The sequence below is a fragment of the Catharus ustulatus genome, chromosome 7 (genome assembly GCF_009819885.2).
Source record: "Catharus ustulatus isolate bCatUst1 chromosome 7, bCatUst1.pri.v2, whole genome shotgun sequence".
NCBI classification, from domain to species: domain Eukaryota; kingdom Metazoa; phylum Chordata; class Aves; order Passeriformes; family Turdidae; genus Catharus; species Catharus ustulatus.
In genome coordinates this window covers 29688657-29702729 of record NC_046227.1, presented here as the reverse complement: position 1 = coordinate 29702729, position 14073 = coordinate 29688657, and the positions used below count along the sequence as shown (strand labels likewise).

The following is a 14073-nucleotide window of genomic DNA, read 5'->3' as shown; positions in this document are numbered from 1 at the left end:
AAAAGGGGCCACAATAAAGGCTGGCATTATACACTGATGTTCCAGACTTATCCACAGAACAAAGAGTGGTATTTGCCTGATGCAGGGAAAGCTGCAGTGGAAAACACGATGTAAAACTGTACAATTACAGCCTGTCTGTTAAGGCATGTATATAAAAGTATAGAATTAATATTGCTAGGGGGGAAAGCATCTCAAAAAGTGTCTTTTAGAAAACATGTTTTACAAGAAATGGCTGAGGGAGCTGGGTTTACTGAGTCAAGAGGTGATTTAGGGGGGACCTATTCAGTCTCTACAATTACCTGGCAGGAGGTTGCAGTGAGGTAGGGATCAGTCTCTCCTACTGTGCCTGCAGTGGGGAGCCTGGAGGACAGCGGCCTCAAGCTGAGGCAGGTGGGATTCAGATTATATGTCAGAAAAAAAATTTTCTTGTGGTCTAGGGGTGAGAGTGCTGGACTGATGATTGGACTTGTTGATCTTAAAGGTCTCTTCCAACCCTGATGATTCTATGATTCAATGATTCCATGATTATCAGTATTTCAGAATCTAAACTCCCACAACATCCCCATCAAAATCAAAAGAGGACGAGAAGTGCCAAAGGAGAAGGAAAGCCGCAAGTGTCCAGAACCAACAGGTGGTGTGTGGCCCGTGTGGCTGCACACGCAGCCGTGACGATGGGTCCCAGGCTGTCCGTAAGGCTCCGGGTACCGGGCTGCCCGGGAGGGCGGTGCGGCGGGGCGGGGCGGGGCCGGGCGGGCGGAGGAGCCGCGGCGGCGGCGCGGGGCGAGCGCACTCGGCAGGGGCGAGCGCGGCTCGGTGTGGCCAGCCTGGCTCGGGCTGTGGCCATGCCCCGCACGGCCGCCCCGCGCCCCGCCGCGCTGCCGCGCCTGCTGCTCTCGTCCGCGGCGCGGGCGCTGCTCTGGCTCGGCCCCGTGTACCTGGCGGGCTACCTGGGGCTCAGCGGCAGCTGGGTGCTGCTGGCGCTGGCGCTATGGCTCTGCTGGGGACTCAACCGGCGGGGGAAGCGCGACCGCCTGGCCGCCGCCCTGGCGCTGCTGGAGGACGAGCGGGAGGCGGTGTGCCGGGGCCTGGCCGCCCGGCACCTGCCGGCCTGGGTGAGTGAGAGAGGAGCGCGGGGTGTGCCCCGCATCCTCCCGGCACCTGCCGGTCTGGGTGAGTGAGGAGAGCGGGCTGTGCCCGCATCCCGCCCCGCACCTGCCGGCCTGGGGGAGTGAGGAGAGCGGGCTGTGCCTCTCATCCCGCCCGGCTCCTGCCGGCCTGGGGGAGTGAGGAGAGCGGGCTGTGCCCCGCATCCCGCCCGGCACCTGCCGGCCTGGGTGAGAGAGGAGAGCGGGCTGTGCCCCGCATCACCCCGGCACCTGCCGGCCTGGGTGAGTGAGGAGAGCGGGCTGTGCCCCGCATCCTCCCGGCACCTGCCGGCCTGGGTCTGGGTGAGTGAGGAGAGCGGGCTGTGCCCCGCATCCTCCCGGCACCTGCCGGCCTGGGTGAGTGAGAGAGGAGAGCGGGCTGTGCCCCGCATCACCCCGGCACCTGCCGGCCTGGGTGAGTGAGGAGCGCGGGCTGTGCCCCATATCCCGCCGGCGTGCTGCGGGAGCGGGACACAGAGCGGGGTGTCCCCGAGCGAGCAGCAGAAGGGGTGGCGGTGATGCTTTGGGCCGTTTTTGATTTTGAAGTCTTGCTCAGGAAAGCGAGGATTAAACTAGAAGTTGTTTTAGCCCAGATGTGCTGTAAGTGGGTGTGTGAAGCAGACCGGTGTATCGCCAGGGACGCCTCCCTTCAAATATACATTGTTGCATTGCAGGTGTTTTGCTGTTGAAGATACTTATTTTAGACTTTCTCAACCAGCAGATTTTCTCCGCTTTAGTGTCGTTTGAAAAGAAACAAAAATATGTAAACATAATATTCTCTTCCTGCTAAAAACACAAATATTTAATTTTAAGGAGTCATCTCTGTATGGTACAGAAGGCCAACCCCAGTTTGTTGTTCACATTTGTTTCTAGTCACCCGATGTTTTAAAGCAAGGAAACTAGAATTTCCGCCTGCACATTTTGTTCTGTGTCTTGGGTTATTTATTGGGCAGCCGTGATTGGCTAATGGAAAGGATGATGAGGTGTTTGGGTCTTTTTTCTTTTATCATCATTTACTTAGCATTTAAAAATCTGTCAGGGACTGGTAGGGAAATGCTTTTCTTGTAAGGAATGTTGCATGGAGGCATTTATAGTCAGCAAACTTTTATGTAGCCTACAGCACTTGGCTCTCCTTAACTCTGTGGGAAATGAAGGCAGCTGGCATTCTGAGGAGTGAGGTCAGGGTCTCCTGCCAGGGCTGATGCAGCTCCCTGCACATGTTGCCTCCTGCCAGGCACAGAAGTCTGTCTCTGAATGAGGTTTCTGCTTGTTTGTATTGACAGAGCATAAATAAAACCAGTCCAGGGCATTAATGAATGTGGTGGTGTCAGCTCTTGTCCTGATACTGAGAGCAGTGTTGTGTTTTATCCTCAAGTGCCCTGAATCATTGTAACCAGAAATTGAGCCTCTTAGTCACTGTTGAAAAATCAGCCTTGCCCCCACAGTGCACACAAATTCAAAAAGTTCCATTAGCTTTTGTGGCTGGAAGTTTCGGGCTTCGTTAGTGGGGGAGCGGGTGGTCCATTATTGATTGCCCTGTACTTGGCCTTCACAGGGCTGCACAGAGAGCACTCTGTGTCCCAGCTCAGGAGAGGTTTGGGCAAATGGGAGGACTGCAGCAGAGACCACTGAGATGGTCAGGGGCTGGAGCACCTGGTTCTGACAGCACTGGAGCTGTTCAGCCTCCTTCAGGAAAAGGGAAGGTTTAAGAGGTGTCTCATTTCTGTCTCCCACTGCCCAGCATGTGCTCATAGAGATGGTAGAGTCAGACTCTTTCCAGAGGTCTTGAGCATTCTTGGACCTTACTCCTGGAAGGCAGGATGTAGGACCTAATGATAAAGAGGCTGCACAGTGTGCTTTTAGTTTTATCTGTATTGCCACTTCCTTTCCTTTTGTGTGTTGGTAACTTTTGTTCATCAGTTGGGTGTTTGCATCCACATTACACTTGTCCTTGATGCTTCGTAATTCTTCAGTTTTGGCTTTCCTTCCATTCCCTTCCATCCTCTATTTGATCTTCCATGTGCCCATCTTGGAGGCTGATTCCCACCTGATGTCTATTCAGTTTATTCTCTGTGTTGTTGTCTCTTTTATCTTTTGTTTTTGTCTTCCAGTGTTCATGGATCTTCAGCTGGGAGCTCTAAAACTGTCCTCTGAGTTCTTCTCTCCTGTCACACAGAGGTGGCAGTAGGAATACAGCTCAAGGGGAGCATGGCTTGGATTTGCAGTGTTGTAATCTTAGGAAATGTTCTGAAGGTGTGAAATGATGGCAGTGTCTTGAGATTCATAAATTTTTGTCTCTTCATGTGGTCTGTAATAAAATGAGGGGGATCCATCCAATGAAGAGTTAAGAGCAATCATTGATTGTGCTGTTGGTTAAAAATTGTTCTCCCTAGGAAGTAGCTTCTTTAAATTGGCTTGGATTCTGCTCAGTCCTGATATCAGTTGTTAGGAGATATAGAGAATGCAGCCTTTCCTTTAGGGGGATGCTGAGAGGGTTTCCCTAATCTACTCAACCATCTGTTTTGGAGAATTTGCAGGATTGTTTTGCAGCACCAGTTTCTTGGCTGAAACCAGCCAGTGAGTTTGGAATAGACACATTCCTGTGCTAGACAGTGTACGTGGGCAGGCTGTGCTTCCTCAGGAAACCAGGCTGGAAATCTGCTCATGCCAGGCAGTCAAATCCATGTCTTGGAGAGCTGAGACCTTCTGACTTCAGCCTTTGCAGCCTCTAGCATGTCTTCTGCACAAGCAGGCAGTGATCAGAGCAGAGGTATCCAGGCTTCCACCTTCATTCCAGCTCCGGGGCTGTAGTGACTGCTCCGTGTTGCTTTTGCCACTGGTTACCTGGCTGCACATGCAGAATCCAAGTATGCTTCCTGATGTTAAACTTTTACCAGGCAAAATACTTCTGGACACAGAACTGTCCTTTTAAAATGTTGCCTTTTAAGTCCTTGTTCATACAAAAACCTTGTTTACACTTCTTTTTTATCTCCTGTATGAGTAGCTAAAAATGCTGGTTTTTGTAAAAAGAAACAAACAAAACACCAAAATCCCCAACAAAACCCAAAACAGCCAAACAAACAAGCAAAAACTCAAAACAAACCCTGATGGATAGATTGCTGTGTTGTATTTGAACAGAATGGTGCTGTTGTGTCAGACATGGATTTTGTTGTTGCTGTGATCCTTGGTGTGGCTTGCTCCAGGGCTAGGTGGAGTCATGCAGAATTTACACATTTTTTTTACTTGATAGTAATTGCCCCTTACCTAGTGCTTTTGATCTTCAAAGCTCTTTTCAAATGCTAAGTAATTTTTGCTGCATTCCTTAAACTTTGGCAAGAAGTATGCCTGCTTTTGTAGGTGGGTAAAACTGTTTCTGATAGTGGGACTTGCCCAAGGCTACAGGATTAAATCTTACTCTGTGTTAGTATTAGCTTTGGCAGCTCTTAGTGTCTGGTTCTGGGCTTAGTAGGAAGTGTTTTAGGCTCCTCCTACCTGTGCTGTACTGATGACAAACTCGGGGCAAGACCTTGCTGGCGAGGCTCTCACTAATAGCAAGGGCCAGAAGTGAGCCTGCAGTCCAGAGCATATGGTTCTGTGTGAACCAAGAAGTATGGAACTGCAGATGATTTTATTTTAAAAACATATTAGGATGCATTAAATACTTAGAATAAATAGTTGGTAGAGAGCTAGGTGGTGTCACTGGGCAGAACTAGCCATGTGACATGCTAGCTAGCGTGCATGTTATGGGGATGCTCCATGGGTAGGAAAGGACTTGCTCAGAGCTTATGCCTTCCTACACAGTGGATAATGCAGTTGCAACACCTGGATACTGAGCTCTGCTTCCTCACAGAACTGCTCCTTTAATTCATACAATTGAGTGGAGCTGAATTTTGGTATTGGGACCTACTGAAATTTGGTGGCCTGTCATGAAGGGCAGAAAGCTGGTTTTCACCAGAGTCATGTAACCAGCCAGTTTCTGTGATGTAAGCCCAGCTGTGTCAGCCCAGGAACACCTGGTGGTCCTTGGTCCCAGCTTTTGAGCTCCAGCAGTACCATTCCTTCCATCTGTCAGAGGAAAATGAGGCACCAAATGTCTGGGTAGGAGCTGGGTTGCAGACACCTGAATGAGGGGGTGTCAGGTGGGGTGGAAATGTACCACAGATGTCTGCTATCACAGCATCTGAGGTGTGACACAGAGCACTGTGATTCATCTCAGTTGCTTTATGGGTCTGCTGTGGGCTGTCAGTGGTTCAGGTGTCTGTGGCACAAATAATAAATTCAATTTTACTTTTTCTTACAGCCTCATTCTCATATTTTTTCCTCTTTCCTGATGCCCCTTTTTGTTGTTTCAAGTCTCTAGGAGCCTTGCCTCTAGTGAATAATCCCAGATAACTTTAATGGTTTATAATGACCCTCATTTCTCCCCTACACCTATGGGCTGTGACTTTCTCACTGGGAAGGGGTAGCCTAACTATTGTCCTGTCCTTTCTTTTGGGTCACATCCCTCTCCTGTCTGTAAGGATTTTTGAAGAACAAGCTCACCATGCTGCTTCCATCCCTGTTCTATCCTTCCTACATCTGATCCCAAGCTGTGGCCCAAGTGCTGCAGGATGTTGGCGCTTGGCAATTGCATTGGAGCTGAGAACCCAGGATTTATGTGCCCTAGTGGAGAACCTTTAGGTGGAAGATGAAAGGCTGGCAGGTGAAGTGGAGGTCCCCTGATTCACATAATCTGCCTCACTGTAAAATGTCAGCAGCAGTTTGTCTGTGTTGATTGTCCCTTCAGGTGCTGAGCTCTCTCTTCATTGTGCAAATAGACCTGTGCAGGCTGACATTTCAGTGAACTTCTATTGTATTATTTAATGGAAAAGTTGCTATTTAGAGCATCAAAAGAAATTTCTTATAAAGAGTATGGTAATACTACTTTGGATTTTTTTAATGAGATCATTTGAAGCATTATTTGAGCAAGGAAAATGGGCTCTTTAATCATCTGTGAAGCTGTACTAAAAAGCAGGCTGCTGTCCATTCCCTCCAAACATCTCTAAGCACCTCTCTGAAAGCTGATGAAACCTTTGCCTGAAAAGTGTAATTCACAGCTCTTGTAGGAGGAGGTATTGTCCTACCCAATTACTGTTATCAGGCTAGATGATAGTCAGATTTCGTTTGTTTTTGAGAAGCTGCTGCAGTGTCCTTCCCTTCTGCAGTAACCTGCTACCAGCTTGTAACACCAGCTGTAAATATCACATCCATAAGGCTTTAGTTTGTGTTAACCTTGTAATAGGTTAGCTTCTTGCTGGGGTCTGAGAGATCAGTTACTTGAGAGTGGTCTCATACCCAGTTGTCCTGATGGTGATTAAGCAAGTCATCACTTCAGGGGAATGGTGGGGTTTTATAATGGGCATATACACTTCTTGTTGGCATTTGGTGTGTCTAACTTGAAAACATGATGTATAAGTGATTATTTAATTTTAATTTGTCCTTACCTTCTTAAAAAGTTCTGAAAGGTGAAAACACTGGACTGTATGCAAATAGGATTGAACTCTTACAGGGCTTCTTTTCCCTGAAGTCACTGGCACCATGTTGATATTAGCAGAGACATGCTGCCACAACCAATAAATTGAGTTTCCCAAGCAGGTTCTTGTTTTCCAGAGTGTGGTGTCCTGGCTGAGGCGAGCAAGTACAGGAAACAGGTCCTGCACAGCTCATGCTCTTAAAGGGAAGTAGGTTCTCGTGGCTTCCCAAGGCATGACAAAGAGAAGGATGAGAAATCTAATGCTGCTTTACATCATGAACAGGATGTGACACTTGCTTTAATCATGTAAATGTGCCCAGAGGCATACTGATACATCAGTGCACGTGGGTTCTTTTGCCTTTTACTATTCTTTACTGGCTTATTTGCATATTACAATTTTTCAACGACGTAGTAAATTATAAAGGATGTATGTATGAAGGCAGGGGAATCTCAACTTACTCTAACACTTGTTCCACATTCCATGATATGTTTTGCATGTGTTCCAGTGTGCTCAGCTGGCACATGGCGCTCACTTTATTTTTCTTTGCATCCAGGTTCACTTTCCTGATGTTGAACGAGTGGAGTGGCTGAACAAGGTGAGGAGCTCTGAACTCCAGCTGATGGGGCCACCTCTGAGCTGCATCCCTCCCATCCAAACTCAGTGGGACAAGTCTGAGAGTTATCAAATGACTACAGTGTAGTTCAATTTGATCAGTGTCTGTACTGAAGTATGGAGTCGCTTAAGTGTGCTATTGCCACTGAGGTTGAGAGCCAATGTGAGCCTGGTTGATAAGTCTGATAAATTCAACAACACTTCATTCTGAGACTAAAAAGAAAAAGCTAGTGTTTGTCTGTATATATGGATACATACATGTATTTTTATTATTATTATTGTAGCAAACCTAGTGGTACCTCCTCTTACCAGGAAATTTCCAGAGAGCATTGAGGCAAATGCTCCCATCAGCAGGTGTGGTCAACCTCTCAAAGCAAAACAGCTGAATTTGCAAATTAGCATTCTTTTTTGGTGGGTTTTTTTAGCAAATTTTCTTTTCTATATAAAAGCTCATCTCAATCCTCTCCAAACAAACCTAACTCTGGGGAACATTGTGACACTTTAGAATAATTAGGGACTATTGTACTTTAGAAATTTAACCCTGGGCTTTGTTGGCTCCTGTGGTTAGAAGCAGTCTCTATGGTGCTGAAAACTCACCCTTTGGTTCCTGAAACAAATTCCAGTTCTGAGGAACAGAGATGGATCCTTCCATAAGGATGACTTAAGTGCACAAAGTTGGCTTGGTGTTTTAGAAGGACAGATATTAATGGCCAGGGGTCTGTAATGGGTGTGCCTGTTTCTCAACAAAAGGTGTCTTACTCAAAGAATCTTCAGTGTGTTCCTGCTTTTGCTTTTCTTTAGGTCCTTGTACAGGCTTGGCCATACTTTGGAACAATCATGGAAAAAACATTTAAAGAAGTTCTTGAACCAAAAATCAGAGCAAAGAGTGTACATCTGAAAACATGCACCTTTACCAAGATCCACTTTGGCGAGAAGGTAGTGGCAATCTTTTGTAACTCTTGTGGTTTGCTCTTTTCTGAAAAGTTCGGGTGCAAGGGGAGTGAGATGTTCAGCTCTGTAATAGCTTTGCTGCCTCCTCATGTTAACTTGAGCATCTTCACCATGAAGGAAGGATCGTGGTGGAAAGAAACACATCTCTTCCCACTTGCTGTCAGTATCCTGGGAGTGGAGATAGGAAAAAAAGGACCCTATCCATATTTATTTCTGTTGTACCCTTGCAACAGGAGTTTTCAGTGCTCTCTAAGGCTTGCAGGATGGCCTAGGGCTATTTGCAACTAGCCCTGTGTTTGAGGACTGCCAAGGCTGTTCTGTCTTTAAAGAAAAAAAAACCTAACATGGTATGCTCATATTTTACATGCAGTTCTGTACAGTATTTAATTAATGCTTCTGTACACAAATTCAACAAAGTGAGTAGGATTTTTCACTTGCGCTTAGCTTGATAGATGTTGTATCGTGTTTGTCTCTCTTTCAGTGCCCCAGAATTAATGGAATAAAAGCCTACACCAAAGAAATTGATAGAAGACAAGTTACCTTGGACCTGCAGATCTGGTAACATTGCCTCATTGATTATGTTGATGGTTCTGACTTACTGTCTGTGTATGTGTCATCCTGACTGGGCATGGTGCACTAAGATGAGCCTAGAATGACATCAGATAATCTATCTCCCAGCTGGATGTCCTCAGTAGTTACAGAAGTGAAATGTGCATCAGCCACTAGACCAGAAATAACCTGCCCAGCTCTAAGTGTTACCTATTTTGGTCCATCACAGCTGCCATGGGTATAAGCATGTGTCCCTTGGCTTTGCCATTGATGGCAGTGAGAACCCAAGTTTTCAAACCGTGTTTGCTGTTCTCAGGAAAGCTCTCAGGTCTGGAGGTGCTCAGTCTGTCTTGCCCACCATGGTTTCTCACTAGTTCAACTTCTCCAGTTCTTCCAGAATTACTTGCACTATATATTTTTTAATTCCTTCCTCTAGATTAATCCTGTATTTTAGTCATCATTTGTTCTATGTGCCATCCAACCCATTTGCTTTTTTGATTACAGCTGTTCTCTGAGCAGAATACTGCCTCTAGCTCTATTAACAACAACAACAACAAAATTAGATGAAACATTTAATACCTCCCAGGCTGTTTTGAATGAGCTTGTATGTTTTGTTAACATCAGAGCCATTGCAGAGCTAAACTCTCTCCTGGTTTAGCCCTGGAGAATGGAATTGCTGGGGGAATTACCACTTGCATGCTGCTGTAGCTTTGTAAGTTTAGTGAGTGACTGAGCTGCCTAGTATAAATGCCTTTTCATGGTTGTGCCAGGAAAAAGCTGTGAAGTTATGGACTGTCTTGGCAACAGCACAGAGCTCCTCAGAGCTGTGCTTGTTGCTTAATGTGGCAATGGCATGGCAGCATCCTCAGCCCTGGCAGAGCTTCACTGCTCCCTGCAAATTCACATGCTTGATTTTCAGTCAGGTGTTTCAGTGCTGTTGGCAAAGTGCTCTTTGTAATACCCAGGCCAGTGTTAGGGCCTTTGGCAAATCATTTGTGTTTTCCATGTTGAGACTGAGAGATCTGATACCTGTTAAGCCTTGCAGAAGGTTGCTGCTGTTCTCTGCTAAACTGCTTCTCCCACGTGCGCATTTTCACTGTCTTTTGACAATACCCTGCAGAGGGATTCCCCCACCTCCACATTCCTGTCCCTCTGGCAGACCCATCAACGTCTCCAAACTGGCCAAGCACTTCCATTCCTCATGCTGATGCTGATAACCTAACCTGAGCTGATGCCACCTGATAACCCCAGTATTTTCTATAATCACACAGGAGTGTGCAGTTTGCCTTGCCTCTGTGGTAGGGGTCTCTTCTCTAGGGCTGCATTAAGGCCTCAGCTTCACTTGTGTTTATATGTTAACATCAGGGTCTCAACTAAGCTGTGTTGTGCATCCTGCAGTGTCTGCAGGGGATTGTATGTTGCTTTCAGGAACAGGGAGAGGCTAAATCAGTGCTATTATTTACTTTTTTTTCTAGATTACCAATAGAACAGGGTTTTTTGCTGCTTAGGGGAGATGCAGTCAAGTTGCCCCAGTGTGAGGCTGCCTTTCACTTTATCTCTTGATCACTGTGCTGGTGAGGTTTAAATGACTGATCTGTTTTCAGGGCTGTGTGCTGGCATCACAGCACTGGAGAAGAGAGTGATGTGATGTGCTGTGGGCACCTGTGGGGTGCACTGTGCTGTGCTGGCACCGCAGTACTCTTGGGTTAGGTTTCAGTGCTCTGTAGATTCTTCTTGCTTTCAGTCTCACAATACTACAGGAAGACAGATTAATTTTTTTCCTCCAATTTTATCAAGAAGTTGCTGAAGCCCAGTGTCTTTGGTTTGACATGAAGAAAGGAAGAGGGTAGGAGTAGAAAAAACCTTTTCTTCTTACCCTTCCTTTGCAGTCTGTATGGAACCATTTGTGTAGTTTATTAGCCACTCACAGACATGTGGTCTGTGAAGGGCTTTGCTTTGCCTGTGCTGCTGATCTCACCAACATGATGGTGAGATCAGGAGCACTGAATGCTGTGGTTCAGTTCTGTGCCATGGGAAGAGGAGCTTCCTTTCCTCTGTGTTAAGTTTGTGGTATCACAAGTTACCCTTTGCTTTGGGAAATGTGAAAAGTAACACTTAGACGTCCCTTATTTGTATGGGCTGTAGTTGTCAACAGAGTCAGGGATGCAAGAGATCTGGAACTGCATGAAGTTACCAAAAGAACTTGAGAAGCTGCTTTACTTCTGTTAACAGCAGCTTACATAGCTGTTGCACCAGAGCATTGGGAATGGTTATATAGAGAACAGTCCTATTACAGTCTTGACTGTGTCATGCAAAAGGATTATATACTCCATTTTTCAAAATTCAAGTGCAGCCCCTTGACTTCCTACAGCTGCTTTCCTTTCCACAGGAAATTTTGCAACTGCATGAGCTGTTGCATAGCCATATAATCATAGACTAAAATCATCAGAGTTTCTAAGTACTTGAAGGCATTATTATCTGCCTGAAAAACACCTTGCAATCCAGTTTCTTCCTATTTCACTAATATGACTTAGTATTCACAAGCATTTTTCATTGGAAATGTTCTGAATTTTCTTTTGCGTGATCTTCTGTGGCATTTACAACACATGAGATGTCATAGGAGAATAGTTAAATAATTGGCATGTGTAAAAATTCATTGATTGCAATTTACTCTTAGAAGAGAATCTCTGACTTCCTGTCAAGTTTTGAGAGCTGGAAAGACAGTCTCTGATGAAAGAAGTCAAAAGAAATGTGCAGCAGTACTTTGAGCTTTAGTGGAGTTTGAGATAACTAAGTTTGTAGGCTCTTAAAAGAAACTGAAAGCATTTTGGAAACTGGTCAGTCTTGAGCAAAAAGGGATACCTGTTCCCAGAAGCCTGACTGGACAGGAAGAGAGGAAAGGCAGAGGTGATCTGGCTTTTCTCATACCCTGTGTTGCCTGGTTATATTTTCTTATCTCTCTACTTTGTGTAATTCTGTGTGTTCATGTCCAAGTCCAGAGGCAGACTAAGCATAGTCTGTGTTACAAAGCACTTGGGAAGGTTGTCCCAAAGGGGCTTTCAGCATGGGAAGATGGGACCCAGGGTGGTTACTTTACAGGGGGGGAATTGCCTGAGCTTTTTCTAAAGGGACATGCAGACATCCACGTCAGTTAAACCTGCCAGCTCTGGTGAGAACCCTGCCTTCAGCCAGTGCATTGCTTTTGTGTCATAAACACTGGGCCCAGCTTTTCCAACCACATAGAGGAGACACAGGTACATGCACTTGAACAAGGCTGTCATCCACAGCACAGCCATAACTGCATCACCTTGTGCAACAGGTGGTGTAGGAGAGAAACAGGTGGGTGAAGCACAGTCCTGTGCTGGCTCAGCCCTCACCCTTTTAAGTGTCAAGGCTTGAGGTTGGCTCAGGTGTCAGGACAGCAGAGAGCACAGCAGGGTTATGCTGCACAGAGGAGCAGATGGAAGCACGAGCAGCTGGGACTGGAAATGAGGAATAAACTAATGAACAAAGAGTTCATCCTTCCTATCAAGCACCCTGGTAGGGGGCTGATACCTGTATGAGGCAGGTTTACGACTAATTAGAGGCTCAGGCTCTGATAAGATTTCTCTGACATCTTTACTGGAGAAAAGAGACATCTAGGACTGAGTGGGAAGAGTTTTTGGCTGTGTGGAAAGGTAGAAAGGCTGCAAATTGAAACACCACAGCTCTTGTTGTGTTAGACACTTGCAAAAGCCGAATTAAATCCTCTTGGATTAATTACTGCAAATTAAGGAAGTAATTTTGGCTTCTCATTTAGAATTTTATTTGTAACAATGCTCTATTAGCACCCAGTGTAATGACCTGTAAGATAATGTCAAAATTGTAGAAGTTAACAGACATAAAATAAGTTTAATTATGTCACTAGCTTTTAAGAAAGATTGTGTTAATTTTGGCATGGTTTATGAGGCTGGAAATAAGAAATGAGAATGCTCTTATTCTGTATGTTATGAGCTCCTAAAATTCTGTTAGGTGACTATCTGTAAACAAATATACAAAGAACCTTGCTTACAAAGGTGGAGGCAAATTCACAGGGTTGCACAGTCTTGGCACATTTTTTAGGGGTGGAGGGAATCTGTATGCAAATTACAGTTTGAATTTGCAGCACTATTTGCCCATAGACATGTGGTCAGAGCAGAGCTCCTACCCTTTTCCTTTGATTATGGAGTGAAGCTATGCATGCAGGCAGCAAGCACAGCACATCCACTGCTGCAGTGCCTTTACACCCTGCTTTACCTGCAGGGTGTTTGTGTGTCTGCAGCCAGAGCTGTTTCTCAGAGGGCTGAAAGGGAACTTGGTAGCTCCCTTCAATTGTTTTCTGCCAGAGGCATCAACAGGTTATGCTCTATGGGGAGTGGCTATTGGTTTCTGCATAAGGTGATGTTTGTACTTTAATAAAAGTCTAAGGTGCTTTCCAAATTGCCAAAGTACTGCATTCAGCATTTGCTTTATTTAAAGCCTGATGTTCTCCATGGCAACTGACCAAAATCTGATCTGAGTTGTTGTCTTTGAATTCAGCCTCAAGGAAACCAGGTTATTTTTAGTGATAAATTTGTCCTTCAGGTGGGTTTTTGGATTGTGGGCAAGGGTCATCTATGGGTTTTTTGGATGTGGGCGCCCCATAAGTAATGGCAGGATGGGTCTGCACCAGCTTGGGACCTGGGTCTCAAGGTTTTGGGGTGGGATCAGGCTTTTGGCAGAGGAGAGACCAAGAGGGCAATTGAGCAATTGCTCTGATCTGAATTTTGAATGAGCACCTTGGTCCCCTTCTTGGAGCAAGCTTGCTGCAGCCAACCACCAGTGTTAAGAATAGAAAACACAGATATTGCTTCAATGTTTTACAGGTACATCAATATCCCTGCTGACTGCAAGGTTTCTCTTGCTAAAGATCTGACCTTTTTCAACTTCCCTTTTACAGTCACTTGAAAATCCATCTCTGCCTGTGGGATCATGTTGTCCATCCTTAAACTGATTTCATTTATACTCTGTACAGCCCCAAATTTCTCATGGGACTATTGCAAACTGTGGAATAATGTGAGAATTTTCTTTCAGTTACATAGGGGACTGTGAGATTCACATGGACATTTCGAAATTTAACCTTGGCGTGAAAGGCGTGCAGGTGCGTGCAGTGCCAACACTGTCTGTTCAAGGCTGTGGGAGTCAGGGGGTAGCACCTCCCAGTGGGGAGGTCATGGTACTTAACTGGGAAACCAGCAGCTATCAGGCTTGGAATTATTGGCTTTATCTCCTTGTTCTTGGCTGGG

The 14073-nt window shown here is 45.8% G+C and overlaps 1 protein-coding gene across 2 annotated transcripts in view; it reads left to right on the top strand.

Annotated features, from left to right (window-relative positions):
* The first annotated feature begins 904 nt into the window (after nucleotides 1–904).
* Nucleotides 905–14073, top strand: part of ESYT3 (extended synaptotagmin 3) — a 30753-nt gene continuing 17584 nt past the window's right edge. Inside the window, exons 1-5 of one of the 2 annotated variants that reach the window (XM_033065251.1) lie at nucleotides 905–1112; nucleotides 7212–7253; nucleotides 8072–8206; nucleotides 8703–8779; nucleotides 13862–13928. In XM_033065251.1, the coding sequence (XP_032921142.1) occupies nucleotides 8108–8206; nucleotides 8703–8779; nucleotides 13862–13928 (243 nt within the window). In that variant the 5' untranslated portion in view covers nucleotides 905–1112; nucleotides 7212–7253; nucleotides 8072–8107. Of the gene's footprint in view, nucleotides 1113–1317; nucleotides 1335–7211; nucleotides 7254–8071; nucleotides 8207–8702; nucleotides 8780–13861; nucleotides 13929–14073 lie in introns of those variants that run through there. The other variant, XM_033065250.1, reaches the window with a different exon arrangement.